Below are 15403 nucleotides of genomic sequence, written 5' to 3'. Positions count from 1 at the left end.
ATCAGCGCATTTGAGCAGAGTTCTCCAGTGATTGAAAGCTGCTCAGAGGCGGCAGACTCCAGCTCGGCTCTGATTGGTTATTTTCCTCCGGTCTGTGAAATCTTGCAGATATACCATTAGAAGCACCAGAGGACACAGATAAGGCACATGATTTTTTTTCAGATCACCAGTCTCATGCACTAGAGTGTCAGGATATAGTGACCATTTTCTAAAAAAAACATATATTCATATTTGCCCCCTAAATTCTACGCACTGCACCTTTAATGTGTTTTTGGCACTGAGTTGCCAGTTCCAGCAACCTTTTAGGGGCGTAACAGGTGCCATACTCAACCAAGATAGGCCATATATATCTTTATTATAGAAGCAGCAGTTACAAATACCAAATGGATCACATGTTTTCTGACGCTACAGTAAAAAAATAACCCCCAAATAGCCCTGGTACTAATAAATGAGACATTTGTTTGGCGCCTATACATCTTCCAAACCCCTGCCACCTGTTTCCAGCGAGTATTGCGCTCCTGTAATTCTCATTTTACAGCTAAACGGTGCACTACGAGATGTTTCTGAAAACATTTGAGGCGAGAAATAGGCATTACAGTAACAGAATATTGATTCATATTTGATCAGCGCATTTGAGCAGAGTTCTCGAGTGATTGACAGCTGCTCAGAGACGGCAAGGCTCCAGCTCGGCTCTGATTGGTTGATTTCCTCCGGGTCTGTGAAATCTTGCAGATGCACCTGAGGACACAGAGGCACATGATTTTTTTTTCAGATCACCAGTCTAATGCACTATACTGTCAGGATATAGTGACCATTTTATGAAAATAACATATATTCATATTTGCCCACCAAATTCTACGCACTGCACCTTTAATGTGTTTTTGTCATTGAGGTGCCAGTTCCAGCGTCCTTTTACGACCAAGATAGGCCTATATAATCTTTATTATAGAAGCAGCAGTTACAAATACCAAATGGATCACGTTTTCTGACGCTACAGTAAAAAAATAACCCCCAAATAGCCCTGGTACTAATAAATGAGACATTTGTTTGGCGCCTATACATCCCACAAACCCCTGCCACCTGTTTCCAGCGCGTATTGCGCTCCTGTGATTCCGTCCAATGGGAATGAACGGCAGGTCTGGAGGCGGAGAAAGAGGGAGAGAAGTTGGAGGAGAGAGTGAGAGACAGATCCGGAGAGACAGTGAGCTGTGTGGACTGAGGAGTGCAAGTCGGTGGAGCCACATATGAAATCACAGACTTCACTGCTTCATCTCATGACATGTTATAGTTCACATCCAGCTTTGCAGGGTTGTTTTTTTTTTTTTGCAGGTTTCATGTCGCTGCACGTTTTTGGACGCGCAGCCACAGGTTAATCCAGCTAACTATGGATTATTCCTCTTCATCTCGAGTCGATTGTCACTGACTGGGATCGAAATGGGCACCGTCGAGAGATCAGCTGAGAGGGAAACAAGCTGATCGTATCAAGTAAGGAGAGGAGGAGGAGACGGAGGAAACATCTGTGTGTTTGGAGGAGCGACGCACAAATATAGAGAGACGAGCTGAGGGACCTGTGGAGGGACCTGCATGCAAGGAGGCGAAGCGTAAAGGATGATGGGATGGATGGCCGTGACAACATGAAAAAGAAAAAGTGTGGAGGTCTATTTTCATCCAGCCAGTGATTCAACACAACCCAACCTGGGGGACAGCAGGGACTGAGAGAGAGAAGAGGTAGGAGGTAGGTAGAGAAACAGACTGGGAGGAGGAGGGGGCTGCAAGGTGTCTGGTTATATCATATACTGAAAGTAGGTTATTGTTTTGGATCAATCACATGCAGCCAACTTATGGTTAACAGTCACAGTCACTTCTCCTGCTATATCAATGTGGAATCCTTTTTAAGCTTGATATCCATGGTTAGGGTTAGCCAGAGGATCAACACCATCCTTCTGGCTAACATCTGTGTATGACATTTTATTGCATTGGATTGTGGGATGTGAGAGAATTAAGGAGAGAGCACCCTGGGAAACATAGAGAGCGAGAGGGCGCTGACTGGGCAGCTGACTCAAATGTGACTCAAGGAGTCCACATATTCCCCAATTATGGCCACTTTTCTCCACTCCGCTGCCCCTCTTTGTCACACATCCTCAGCTTTATGAGTTCAGTCTTCACCCTCATTTGTTTTAACTAACTAACCGTTACCCATCACAACGCTCACCCACGCCTCCCTCCAGCCACTCACTCGCTCTCTGTCTGTTACTGTCTGCATTGCTACCGTCATGATAAATAGTCTTTACGGATCTTCTCTTCTCTTGTTTTTGTCTGTGTAGACAGGTGCGTGGCCACAGCCGTGACCACCATGGAGCCTCCCCCCTCTCTGAGCATGGCTCTGCTAGGAGGGAGCGAGGACGAGGACCAGCGCTTCCTCCTTCCCCTGGGCAGTATATCCCATCCCTCCACCACTGGCAGCCAGCCAGGCTCAAACCATTCCAACCACATGGGAGGATCGAGCCTCGACCGTCTAAATGGCAGCACCCCGTCCCCATCCTCCACCACGCCCAACTTGCCACCGACGTCGCTCCCCAAGTTGCCCCTTTCGTCCTCCGGAGCCCAGCCTCTGCCCCCGTCCATCCCCAACGCCCTGCACCCCACCAGCACCCCGCTCTCCTCCTGCCTGGGCTCGCAGCACAGCCTGAGCGGGGACAACTCGCCGGTCTACAACGCCCTTTATTACTCCTCCCACTCGCCCTCCATGGAGCGGGAGCGGGACAGAGAGCGTGACAGGGACAGGGAGAGAGAGAGGGGATGCAAACACAGACAGGCCAGCCCTCTGGTTCACCGCAGGGACAGTAACCCCTTCACGGAGATCGCCATGAGCTCCTGTAAGTACACAGGCGGGGTCATGAAGCCCCTGAGCCGCCTCAGCGCCTCCCGCAGAAACCTCATCGAATCAGAGAGCGGCAGCGAAACCAAAGAGGGCGGCGTTTCAGCTGTTGCCGGGGCAACGGCAGCTGGGGGGCACGACCGACAGCGAGAAGCCCCTCCTACCTCCTCTGGGGCCCAGTCCTCTACCAATCAACCCCTAATCCAGAGCCCTCCAGAGATTGTGATTTCATCCAAAGAAGATTCGCCGTACCCCAGAGCAGGCTATGACATCAGTGACTCCACTTCCAACCAGATGTCCATCTACCACCAGAACCACGCGCTGGTGGAGAACAGGCCGGTGCAGCCCGGGAGGGGCAGCAGGCAGGGCGCGGTCAGCGCGGTGGGCACCGGGGCCAGGGGCAGCACCTCCAAGGCCTCCAAACGGAAGAACCAGAACATTGGCTATAAACTGGGGCATCGCAGGGCGCTGTTCGAGAAGAGGAAGAGGCTGAGCGACTATGCCCTCATCTTCGGGATGTTTGGCATCGTCGTCATGGTGATAGAGACGGAGCTGTCGTGGGGCGTGTACACCAAGGTGAGAGGACAGACCATGTGATACTTAAAGGCGCACTCCACTGATTTTACACCTAAAAATTCCTTTACTAGTCATGGTTAGTGTGACCACAGTTGTATAATGTCTTCTGTGGCTCAGCAGGAGAAAATAACCCTGATGATGTCATCGTGATGTCATCGGGGTTGTCTCGGCTTGGGCTTGGAGACTACGAATTTATAGAAGAAAGCCTGTGTTACAAACTAAGGGTGTGGAGTTTGTCATAGTCATTACCAGGCAGGTAGGGTCTAATGAAAGACAAGGTGCATTATGGGAAGTGTAGGATCCAGTGTTATTGGACTTTGACTATTACTAACGACTAAAAGTTGGGACATCTCAGCCTCTGCTGCTACGATTTTGACCATTACGTGTTAAATCTGCCACTCACAAGTCTCCCAACTTTATGGAAGTGCAATAATAAATTGGTAGATTGCACCACAGTAACCTCGGCACATAAACAGTCCACAAATCTCACACCAGGCTGTCTTTATGGTTGTAGTTGGACTCTCCATGGTTCAATTTGGCTCATTTTGGGTAATTGTTGCCTTTATATTAATTCTAGCCACTAAAAGTGACATGGAAATTAAATGAAACAGAGGTCACACGCCATATTCGAACCGGGGATGTTAAATGGTGCACGTCTTCAACCCAGGACGCCCAAACTTTGGCTGTTTTGGACGGGTTATTGGCCAGATAATTAGAATCAGCATTCACCACTTAATCACCTCATTCCCACTAAGTCTGACCAGCACCATGCCCATGTTGTTGGCTTGTGTACTGTTATGACCAGGTTTGACAGTGGCTGCTTCTGGGTGATGTAATACAACAATGCAAAGGACATGGAGGGGGGGGCAGATTATCAGCAGGAAGCCAGGATCTCATTTGTCTGTGTAATGGGGAGTGTAATAAGCTGAATCTGCCCCTGGCTGCTATTGTCTGTTTATTTTGGTAGTGTGTGTGTGTGTGTGTGTGTGTGTGTGTGTGTGTGTGTGTGTGTGTGTGTGTGTGTGCGCCACGTTGTCCCAGAGAGCCCTGAACCTTCCTGATGCAGAGATACCTCTGTCCTCGTTCCATCCCGTCTTTCAGTCGACATGTCACAGAGGTTTGGTTTTTCTTTAGCTAATAAGGTGGAAACATTACTTCCACTTAGGCAGCTTGTCATACATGGATCACTGGTCATGTGCAGGAGGGTGTCGGCTCATGTGAGAGCACAGCTTTACAGGTAGCCTATTAGAATAGGCCAGCTGGGTGTGTCCATCATCTCTATCTCCGTCTATTTCTGTTTGTTGATACCTGGTCTCTCTCTCTCTGTTACTGTCATTGCTAGAAAAATCATCCTGTTCCGTTTTGCTGGCTGTGTCTTTGCTTCTTTCACTCCTCGCCTCTCGTCTCCCACTCATTACTTTTTGAAAACCACAGTTTTAGAGGCTATGTCTTTTTATTAATGAAAATTCATGGTCGGAGTTTCTCCCTCTCAAGCCCTCCTCGTCTCTTTTCTTCCTTTCTGTCGACCTATTCTCCTCCCTGAAGGAGACGGCGGACACTTTTTATGCTATCTTTTCATTTTCAACTCCACGCCTGTCTCTTTTTATCCTGCTTTCTTTCTTTCCCCCCTCACTTTCTCTCTCCCTCTGCTCCACTGCTCTTCCAGTGGGCGTCAAACTGGGGGAGTGTGATCGGAAGAGAGAAGCGGCTGGGCGAGAAATGAAAGGCTGTAGAAGAAGAGGAAAAAAGGAAAGGCGATAATGAAAAGCCTGATTTAGGTTCTTAAGCTACAACCAATACAGTCCTCATATGAGTCAGGCAACATCGTCCGTCAATAGGAATTGATGGACAGCTGTGAACCCGAGCAGGGCGGCCACTGTGTTTGCCAGTGCTGTCACTCTATATTGGTTAATTTGTGTTCATTAAAGTCGCTCTGTTAGATATCCAGAGAGAGATATAGCAGAAACAACTATTTGCTATGTAAAGATATAGAGGAGGAATGTCTACCTGAGCAGAGAATGAAGTCGCTCTCCCTCTGTTGTAATCCAAGCTTCTCCACGCTTTGTTGACATCGCCAGGCAAGCCTTTTAGTGCATGTGAGTGTGCCCCACTGGCTAGCTCACTGCCACCACTCTGCACTGCTCTCATAAGGCGGTTACAGCTGATAACGTCTTCCCGACCGACGGCGCCGCTGCGGAAGCGTTTTCACTGTTAGTGCTGTCAGCCGCCAGCTCAGCCGTCGCCAAGTTGAGAGCCGTGCAGAGGCAATAATCTTGCATTTACCATCTTTAAAGGTCCTGGGTGTAGGGTCTGGCGGTATCTAGTGATGAGGTGAGGAGATTGCAATCAACTGAAGGCTCTCCCTTGTGCCAAGCGTGTTGGAGAGCTACGGTGGCCGACGCAAAAACATGATTGGCACCTCTCTAGAGCCATTTGGAGCAGAGCCCGTGCTTAAGAGTGTGTGTGTATGTTGGAACTGAGTGGTGAAGCAAGAGAGAGAGAGCGGCGGCGACGGGAGTGAGTAACGTTATCGACTCCGGCCCAAGCAGGAAAAGCTAACAGAGTTTGGTTTGTCCGTTCTGGGCTACTGTTGAAACGTGGCATACGCCGTGAAGAGGACCCGCTCCCTATGTAGATATAAACGGCTCATTCTAAGGTAACGTAAACAGAGTGATTCTTAGTTTCAGGTCATTATACACTCAAAAAATTTACTTATTAATATTATATCAATTTCTGCCAATAGATCTCTCTAATTGTTACAAACGGGTCCTTTAAGGTATCTAGTATAGAACAGAGTTGAGGAAGAATAGTATATAAATATCTTCTCACCTCATAATTCCTGTCAGGGTTGAGAGTTAAGGACGCTCCAGCAAAACCTGATCAAAATCCATTTTTTACATGCCGAGTGCCAAGTTATATATTTCTTTCTTTTTTATGGTTTGCAGATTTTGGTTTGACTCCAACAGATACTGGAGTTCCATCAGACAGTTCAAGCCCTCACTTAGATAATTGAGGTGGAAAGAAGCCCGCTGGTTGTTGTGAAAAATGGATATCAAGATTGTGAGGATGAAAGAGAGAACGGAAAAGGAGACGGATGGGAGGACGGCAGAGAGAGAGACGCGGAGAGGTTCATGCAGTGCTTTAAACCAGTCTAGTGGGGAGGCCTTGAATGATTTCTTCTATTGATTATTGATAATCACTCACCCACACATGCAGTGTCCACCGTACTAACTCGCACATTGGAAATGGATGCTGCCTTTCAGAGGTGCTATATTGTGTGCATGATGAGAGGTAGTGTGAGAGCTTAAATGAGGTGTCATTTTTCATTATTGAAAATACACATGTACACATATATATGTATATACATATACAATCGCAGTAAACTAAATGTCACTGTACATGTGTGTGCATGTGTGTCTGTGTGTGTGTGTCTGTTTCTACCAAACCAGCTGCTCTATCATAGTCCCAAAAATAGAGATGAAGAATACGAATGGAACTAAACCGGGTGGGTTGGATGGTGGTGTGTGTGTTTGAGTGTTTGTGTGCCTGTTAGGAAGGATAAAGGGAGAGAGGTTAACAGTGTAGGACATGGTGTTCGTGACTGTGGGTATAGTGAGTAAGCATGTGTATATTCATGTGTAGAGACAGATTTCCAACCCTGTCAGCAGCACATACTGTAGCTGAGATGTGCCATTCATTGTATTACCGCCTCAATCTGCAGTTATTACTATGTCTAACTCCAAGTCCATGATCAAGGCCACATTTGAGATCAGGCAGATAAAAGCTGCTCTTATATCTGTATATTCAGCAGTGCTGGAAAGTATCTAAGTACATTTACTTAAAGCTGCAGTGGGTTGGATTGGAGCAAATATGATTTAAAAGAAAGTTATCTTTATAAAACGGTCACTATATCCTGACAGTAGTGCATGAGACAGATAATCTGAAAAAAATCATATGCCTCTGTGTCCTCCGGTGCTCCTAATGGCATCTGCAAGATTTCACAGACCGGAGGAAAACAACCAATCAGAGCCGAGCTGGAGCCTGCCGTCTCTGAGCAGCTGTCAATCACTCGTGAACTCAGATAAAACAGTCAAACTAGGCAGCACTGATCAAATATGAATCAATATTCTGTTACTGTAATGCCTATTTCTCTCCTCAAATGTTTTCAGAAACATGTTGTAGTGTACTGTTTAGCTGTAAAATTAGAAAGTTTGTGACCCAGCAGCCATGTGGAGATCAGTTGAGGAAATACCAAACACCGCCCACCACTGCTCAATAGGAACACTCTCTCTGTAATGGCCTGTGATTGGCCAATGTTTATGAAAATATTTGAGGCGAGAAATAGGCATTAAAATAACAGAATATTAATTCATATTTTATCAGCGCTGCGTAGTTTGACCGTTTGATCGGAGTTTGCGAGTGATTGACAGCTGCCTGTGCTGAATAATCAGCCAATAGGAACGCTCTCTCTCTCTGAAATGACCTGTGATTGGCCAAAGTCTCCCGTCACAGGTTCGATTTTTTAAAACCTGAAAACAGCCACAGAGAGGTGCAGAAGTCTAGTTTTCTCTCAGACCACTTGAATTACAATATGCTGAAAGGTTATTATGGAATTTTTGCACAATGATGCCAAAAACATTCTGCCTACTGCAGATTTAAGTACTTTCACTTTTGAGGATTCATGATACTTTAGACTTCTACTTCACTACATTTCACATGTTAATATTGAACTTTTGGGGGGCTGCTATAGTTACAAGTTACTTTTCACATTTAAGATTTTAAACGCACTTTGGCAACTGCTAATCTTCCTGGCTTCACCATGTGGTTATTTCATATAGACTATTTATTTATTGAATTACCAGACAACATGCTATATCGTGATATATATCGTTATCAAGCTATGAGATTACCTTTATTGTGATAGAAGGCTATATCGCCCAGCCCTAAGACTTATAGATTATAAACCTAATGGGATATAAAGTAGTTAAAATTAGCTCCTTCTCAGTCACAACAAAACGTACACATTGATGCATCAGTATAAACTATATATTAGTCGACTAATCGGTCGTTATGGTCACAGTCAACTCAGATTTCATATAGTAGATAGATGTAGATTTATGCTTTTTCATGCTGAATGACTTATTTCCAAGAAACATATGAGCACATCTCTGGTAAACAGAAGCTTTAAAGTGGTGCGATTCATTGTGGAGAAAAGCAGATTTTACAGATCTGTCTATTAAACAACTAATCAATTCTCAGAGGAGTAATTTTGTGGTAATTTCTACTCAACTAAAGCATCTGAATACTTCATCCACCCATGATATTCAGCGCTCCAGGCAGTGGCAGTAAATTCCTGTACTGTAAAAGTCTAATCACAGTTGTTGAGCCACGATGGATTATGCAGAGAGAATATTGGATGATGAAATAATTCATGAATGTGAAATAAGTTAATTTTGCTCTGCAGGCAGAATTGTGAGTTTTCCTGCAAAAAGCATCCAAGACCATAACTTATCTAGAGGCATGTTTTGAGAGTCTCTAAACTGTACATCTTCAGAGTGTCACACTGTATTTTCTGGCCTCAGTGTCACCAGTCTGCCAGCGACCCAGGACCTTGACACTTCAAATGTTCAAAGCGGTGTGAAGACACTTCCTCTTAAAAACACTTTTATGAGCTTCTATTATTGATTTTATTAGGACCAGGTTAAAGGGGAGGGAATCCCTGTGTGACATGTGTATATCTGAGAATAACTGAGGACATCTGGGACCTGTCAGATCAATAGATCATTTCACAAAGGCCCCTGTGGCTCTGCGGGGGCCCCAACTCCACGCCACATTTCAGGCCTGCAATGTAATATGGCTATTCTGAGGGAACGCACAGCTGCTGTCAGCTTCCCCTGTCACACTGTCAATACACACACTTGACACCTCCACGTACAGGACGGGCGTTGTGTGCGTGAGACTCATGTGTGCCCACTTAATTCTCACCGCGAGCATCGACGATTTCACAGATTAGCAGCAGCGCTCGCTTCCATTCTCCCTTTCCTTCCTTCCTTCTTCTCACTTACGGGGAGTGTTTATGTTCCTCCCCTGGTGAGTATTAAATACGTCTCCATTTCCCCAAGGGGGGTCATTGCCATCTCAACACGCTTACAACATCTCCCACATTCCCCCTGCGCTTCCTCGGTCTCTCCCTCCCCACCCTCGCCCCCCTATCTATGACATTTCTCTCAGACATTTAGTGGGAGACCTTTCTCCAGACCTTTCACTGACAGTGGCTGCATGCCGCTTTTCAGACAGTACATGAAGATCATCAGGGAATTAAACTCACCAACTGCCACCATATTCTCTAAAGGAGCTATCAGCCATCTCAGCACTTCTGCGCCGCTCTCTTCCTCCTCCTCCTCCTCCTCTCTTTTCCTCCACTCCACTCCCTTCATCTTTAGATCACAGGCTTCTAAGGGACGGTAGATCCCACAGGTCTTGCTACTAACAGGTACAAATATGCTCATTTCTTTCAGTTTAACAAGCCTAGGCTACTTCTCTCCATATGTGTGAGTGTGTCGGTAGACACGGGCGTCTTACAACTTGCATCATCCATCAGCAACGTAAACATTCACGTCCTTATACGTTGTCTCCTCTGTGTATACACACCTATAGAGTTTATGTACTCAGCTCTGTCATATTAGTTCTCATGGATGCACCTGCTAGTGTGTGTGTGTGTGTGTGTGCATTCACATCTCCCTTTGTCTGGATTTAATTGAGTGTGTCAATGTGCAGTTGCGTGCAGTTGTGTGTGTGTGTGTGTGTGTGTGTGTGTGTGGTGTGTGTGTGTGTGTGTTTATCCTGGTAAGGTGACATGGCTCCTCTGTCTACTGCCTGTTTCCCTGGAGACTGATTGCAAGACGGCATCACTCTGACAGGGAGAGACCCCCAAGGCTAACTCATTACAACACGCTCACACACACCTACACACACACCTACACACACTCCTACACACACTCCTTCGTAGGCATTACCAGCACATGTGGCGAGCGACTCATCACTACATGAATAATGGGTTGGTAAGCAACGTGTATTTGCTCTCCCATCTGTGTCAATAAAGGTGAGGTGGGGACAATTGGGGAAAACCCTCATCTAGATACTTCCTGGTTTAGTGTGTGTGTGTGTGTAAATGGGAACCTTTTACAGTGATCACGTCTGTCCAGGTCAAATTTATCACTATAAACTGATGATTATTATAACCAGATTCTTTTGTTTTTCTTTAATTCTCATGCAGATTACCATCTAATTGACATTTGGATATATATTACATGAATATAAAGTAATGAATTGGACAGCTTCGCTATTCACTGAATTTTAATTTGTTTCAAAATACAGTACAGCTGCTTCAAACACGGCTTCAGCTGTTTCAAGGGCAGCTTCAACCACAGGTGCTTTGCCCGTGCACATTCGTTTTATGTCTCCATCACTGCCATGAAGTTTCTCTGCTGCAGGCTCTTTTTTGTTTGTCATAATTTGAGGAGACTACGTTTTCCATTGAGAGGAAATAACTTCCTTTTTCCTGTCATGATTTCAATATGCACGCAGCACCAGCGTCAGGCAAGAATTGAAAGTCAATTGTTCGTCAAATAGCAACATCAGCACCCAGCAGCAAAGCTACGCTTCCGCCGTTTTGGACTGAAAGTGACTACCGGACTCCAGTAAAAAGTGCTTTACAAAAGTAAAACAAAATTATTTCTATTCTGTTGTCATATTCTACCGAAATGGCCTGTGTTGAACATTAAAATCTTTTAAATATAATAAGGGTTTTCAGTCCAAAATGGCGGCAACGAAAACACCGGAGTTTCGTCTCTTTGCTTCTCTACTCTTTGCGTCAGAATAAAGTAAAGTATGTTGTCATGTAAAAATTAGCACTGTAAGCGGACTACTTTATTTCTATAAGCGAATTATTTAAACAGCATTTGTATGATTCTATCTCTAGCTTTATGATCCATAAATGCAGTTGTAACCGTGATCACTATAAGCGGTGTCCACTGTAGGTGTGTGTGTGTGTGTGAGAGAGAGTGACTGCTGATTGAACTAAAGAAGCTCAAAAAGCTCATTATCTCTGCATGCTGTCCAGCAAGCCATTGATCAATACACACTATTCACACACTTATGCACAGCTGGACAAAAAGAAGGAGGGAAAAACACATTCTTACACACACACATATAACACATGTACACGCATGCAAAGTTATATGGTTGTATACAGGAGGCCACCAACTTCAAGCTAACATTAATTCAAGTCTTCTCTTTTCCTCCTCCTGTTGTTTGTTAATTTGGATGTCCTGAGTCACGACAACAAACTGATTTAATATTACATTTGCGTGGTTATTATTATTACTATGCAGCTATTTTTTGTGGTTTTAAAAGGAGTTGCATCTTGTTATGCTGTTTCTTGATGAACAACAGTTTGTCCGTCTTCCCAGCACGAAGCCTTTTTCACACCAGACATTTAGACTTGTCATAGTGGGAAAAGCACAGGTGTTATTAATAACATCAATTAGGCCTTTGTCCATGTAAACTGTGACTGCGTGACAGTGAACCAGCATGCACAATACAATTCAGCCTTCATTGATTTGATTATGTACACCTGTGTGTTTGTACCTGTACACTGCTGGTTGCCTGGCAACCTCCCTGTGACGACAAGATTCCGGGAAGGTCCTCTGCTCGCCCCCGTGAAACCACAACTTGTCGTTAATCAGTGAGCTATAGCAGTGTATCCTTCTACCTTCGTTTGTTGAGGGCTTCTCTCCTAGCACCGCGTCCATTCTGTTGAACCAACGAAATGTCTTTCCATCTGCCCTGCTGGTGTTATTGTACCTTTTTGGGTGTTTTGTACTGTTGTTGTAGTTTTTTCATTTTCTCTCGGCACTGCACAAATGTGCGCCAAATGCCCGTCCCCTCCCGCTTGCCTGCAATGTCTCGGAAGACCTTCTCATTCCTTGTTGAGCCAGCCAAGTCATCCTGCACGGTCTTCTTGCTCCAAACAGCAAGCAGGGTTTGTGTTTCATTCACAGACCAAGAGCTTGCCATTCTCTTTTCTTTTTTGAGACGCAGTTGAGACTGATGAAGTTTCTGTTATGTCTAGCCATGTTAGTGGAGGCTTTTTAAACATGCCGCTGAATTGTCACTGAGTGGTAACGCTTAATCATCCCTGAATGATGACGACGCCCATCCGGACGTCGGGCGGAATCTAGAGGAGGTCCATTTCGGGCACGGCGCAGCTCAGCATGGCTCGGCTCGGCACAAATTAGAGGACTAAAACTGGTAATGGAAACACAAATCAGTGCGCCATGGTTTGACTTGGCGTGGCCAAAAGTGCTAATGGAAAAGCCCTATTAGAGGTGTTGGTAGGTGTATTTTTGAACTTCCCGAAATGTAGCACTTTACACAAACATAACAATTTCAAAGCTTTTTAACTAAAAAACAAAATTCTTGCTTGTTGCATCCTCCTCGCTGTGAAGGTCTGAATGATGTCAATTTTTATGTAAGTTGTTCCTCTTCTTGCTGTCGTGAGGTCGCCGTCCTCTTTTCTAGTGTCACAGATTGTTGTGTGCATAGAAGCGTGTGTGCATCTGCTGTTCATATGCAGGTCTGCAGCTGTCCACGTCCCTGTTGAAGTATGAGCAAACCTTAAGCCTCATTGTTGCTGCCTTTATCTAGAGTTTATGTCTAGTTACTAGAAACTAATGGACCCTTGCCAGCCAATTAACATCAAGAATTCTCAGTGGTCATGCTATATAAAAAAAATGAAATGAACAGAAGGCAAGCATGTATGCACATACGGCTCCGTCACAGTCGAATCATTCACTATATAGGCAGAGTAAGTGTAAATGGAAACAGGCGGAAACAAAATGCTCCTGACAAGGTGATGGGCAGAACTGAGAAAACAGACAGCTGGAGGTAAACCAGAGAAAGAGAGAAAGAGAGAGGGGGGAAGTTAACCCCAAGCAAATCACATTTCAGCTCATCAGTGTGACTGTGTGTGCATACAAGTCTGCATTTTACTCATTAGCACAACAATGTTGGCTTCCTTTGCACCTAGTTCGCTTCAGTGAGTACAAATGAGATGTTAGCAGCGGAGAGACGGACCAAGACAGGGAAGGAGTGCGAGCAAATAAAGACCAAAAGACAGCTAGAGCTTAGATAGAGAAATCAGTGCAGAGCCAAAGCTGGATGGTATTTTCCCAGTGTTGTGCAGTGTATGGGCAGAAATACTGTACGTAACTAGAAACTGAATTTGAAGCATTTATAAGTATTTGTATTGTTTCCAGTTTTTTTTACAATTGCTAACAAGCATTTCCCTATACTTTCATTTCATACATCACACAATTAGACAAATAGTTAATTTTCTGTTCAAAACAATATTTTGTTCATTAAATACCAACTCTACATTTCAAAATGTAAAAAAACTTTCTCTACATACACTAACTCTATCAAAACACGGCAAACCTGACTCAATATCAAATCATTCTTTCAAAACACAAGCACACGTTTTCTATCCAAGAGGAACATCTAGTCAATCATGGCACAATGACTTTCAAATAGCTCACAGTTGATGGCATTACAAAAACTGCATTACTTTTCATGTTTTCAGTTCTACCTGCATACAGTAGACATCCATATGAATCCATTGTGTTTATAATTCAGTTTCCTTTTGCTGTAAACCACTCTACATGTTTGGTTGAGTGCTGAATGTTTGCATTTCTGGCAACATACCATCTAAAAGTGAATGAGTTGTCTTTACTTAATAGAATGCAAAGTAGAAAACAATAAAAAGTGACAGTATTACTACAGTAAAAGCTGTATTAGCAACATGAAATCCAGTGATCAACAAAAAATCCAACATACATGGCCTTTGGTTCCAAATGTGTGAAAATAAAATACACAAATACAGTAATAAGGTGCAGAAGGCACAGTCCTGTTCTATTCGTCATCTTCATCACACCTTATGTCATCTATTGCTGTGCACCTTTGATAGAGACGCTTGCCTTGCCTTATCCACCGCTGGCAGTCTATTTTACACAACTAACAGTAAATTAGATATTTATCAATTTTTCAATGATCTGTTCATTCAAAAATGCCTACCAGCTGTTTCAGTATAGCATTTCAGCTGCTGCTGTTGTTGCAGAAGTAGCGGCTCTATTCTATATTTAAGGTTTTGAAAATTAGGTTTTCATTTCTAAGCATTAGTTAATGAGACAAGGAAGATCCATAATTTTGGTATTGAGTAAGCTTGTATGTAAAGAAAATGTAAGTATTTTATAAGCGTGTTAATTAACTGCATATTTTCTGTGAAAACAATATGAATTGTGTTAAAGCTGCGGTGGGCAGAAATGAGGCAAATATGATCGAAAACGTATTTTTATAAATTGGGTCACCATATCCTGACAGTAGTGCATGAGACAGGTAATCTGAAAAAGAATCATGTGCCTCTGTGTCCTCCGGTGTCCTCCAGTGCTCCTGATGGCATCTGCAAGATTTCACAGACCAGAGGAAAACAACCAATCGGAGCCGAGCTGGAGCCTGCCGTCTCTGAGCAGCAGTACTGTTAAGCTGTAAAATGAGAAAGTTTGTGACCCAGCAGCCATGTTGAGATCAGTTCAGGGAATACCAAGCACCGCCCACCAGCCGGAGCACAGCCAATAGGAACGCTCTCTCTGAAATGACCTGTGATTGGCCAAAGTCTCTCGCGGGTCACAGCGGGCTGGTGGCCAGCAGCAGCGCTCCAATTTTCAATCCTCAGATTTTAATAGTTATGGGAAAAAGGAATACTCAATGGAGGGTGTTAGTGAGGATTATCAAACTAGACTGTGTGTGTGTGTGTGTGTGTGTGTGTGTTTCTGAGTGTTTGTGTGATGTTGAATTAATACCATTAAGACCATGAAGCATCTACAGAGTCCC

The 15403-nt window shown here is 44.3% G+C and overlaps 1 protein-coding gene across 3 annotated transcripts in view; it reads left to right on the top strand.

Moving 5' to 3' along the window:
- Nucleotides 1–1148: 1148 nt before the first annotated feature.
- The window catches only part of kcnn3 (potassium intermediate/small conductance calcium-activated channel, subfamily N, member 3), a 69703-nt gene continuing 55448 nt past the window's right edge, over nt 1149–15403 (top strand). For 2 of the 3 annotated variants that reach the window (XR_005208900.1, XM_037785377.1), the window contains exons 1-2: nt 1149–1735; nt 2325–3454. Coding sequence is in view for 2 of the 3 variants with exons in the window: in XM_037785377.1 (XP_037641305.1) it covers nt 2354–3454 (1101 nt within the window). In the remaining variant the exon portion in view is untranslated. The remainder of the gene's footprint in view (nt 1736–2324; nt 3455–15403) is intronic. The other variant, XM_037785378.1, reaches the window with a different exon arrangement.

This window comes from Sebastes umbrosus, chromosome 11 (assembly GCF_015220745.1).
Source record: "Sebastes umbrosus isolate fSebUmb1 chromosome 11, fSebUmb1.pri, whole genome shotgun sequence".
NCBI lineage: Eukaryota > Metazoa > Chordata > Actinopteri > Perciformes > Sebastidae > Sebastes > Sebastes umbrosus.
The sequence above is the reverse complement of the archived record's forward strand: the minus strand, read 5'-3'. Positions and strand labels throughout refer to the sequence as shown.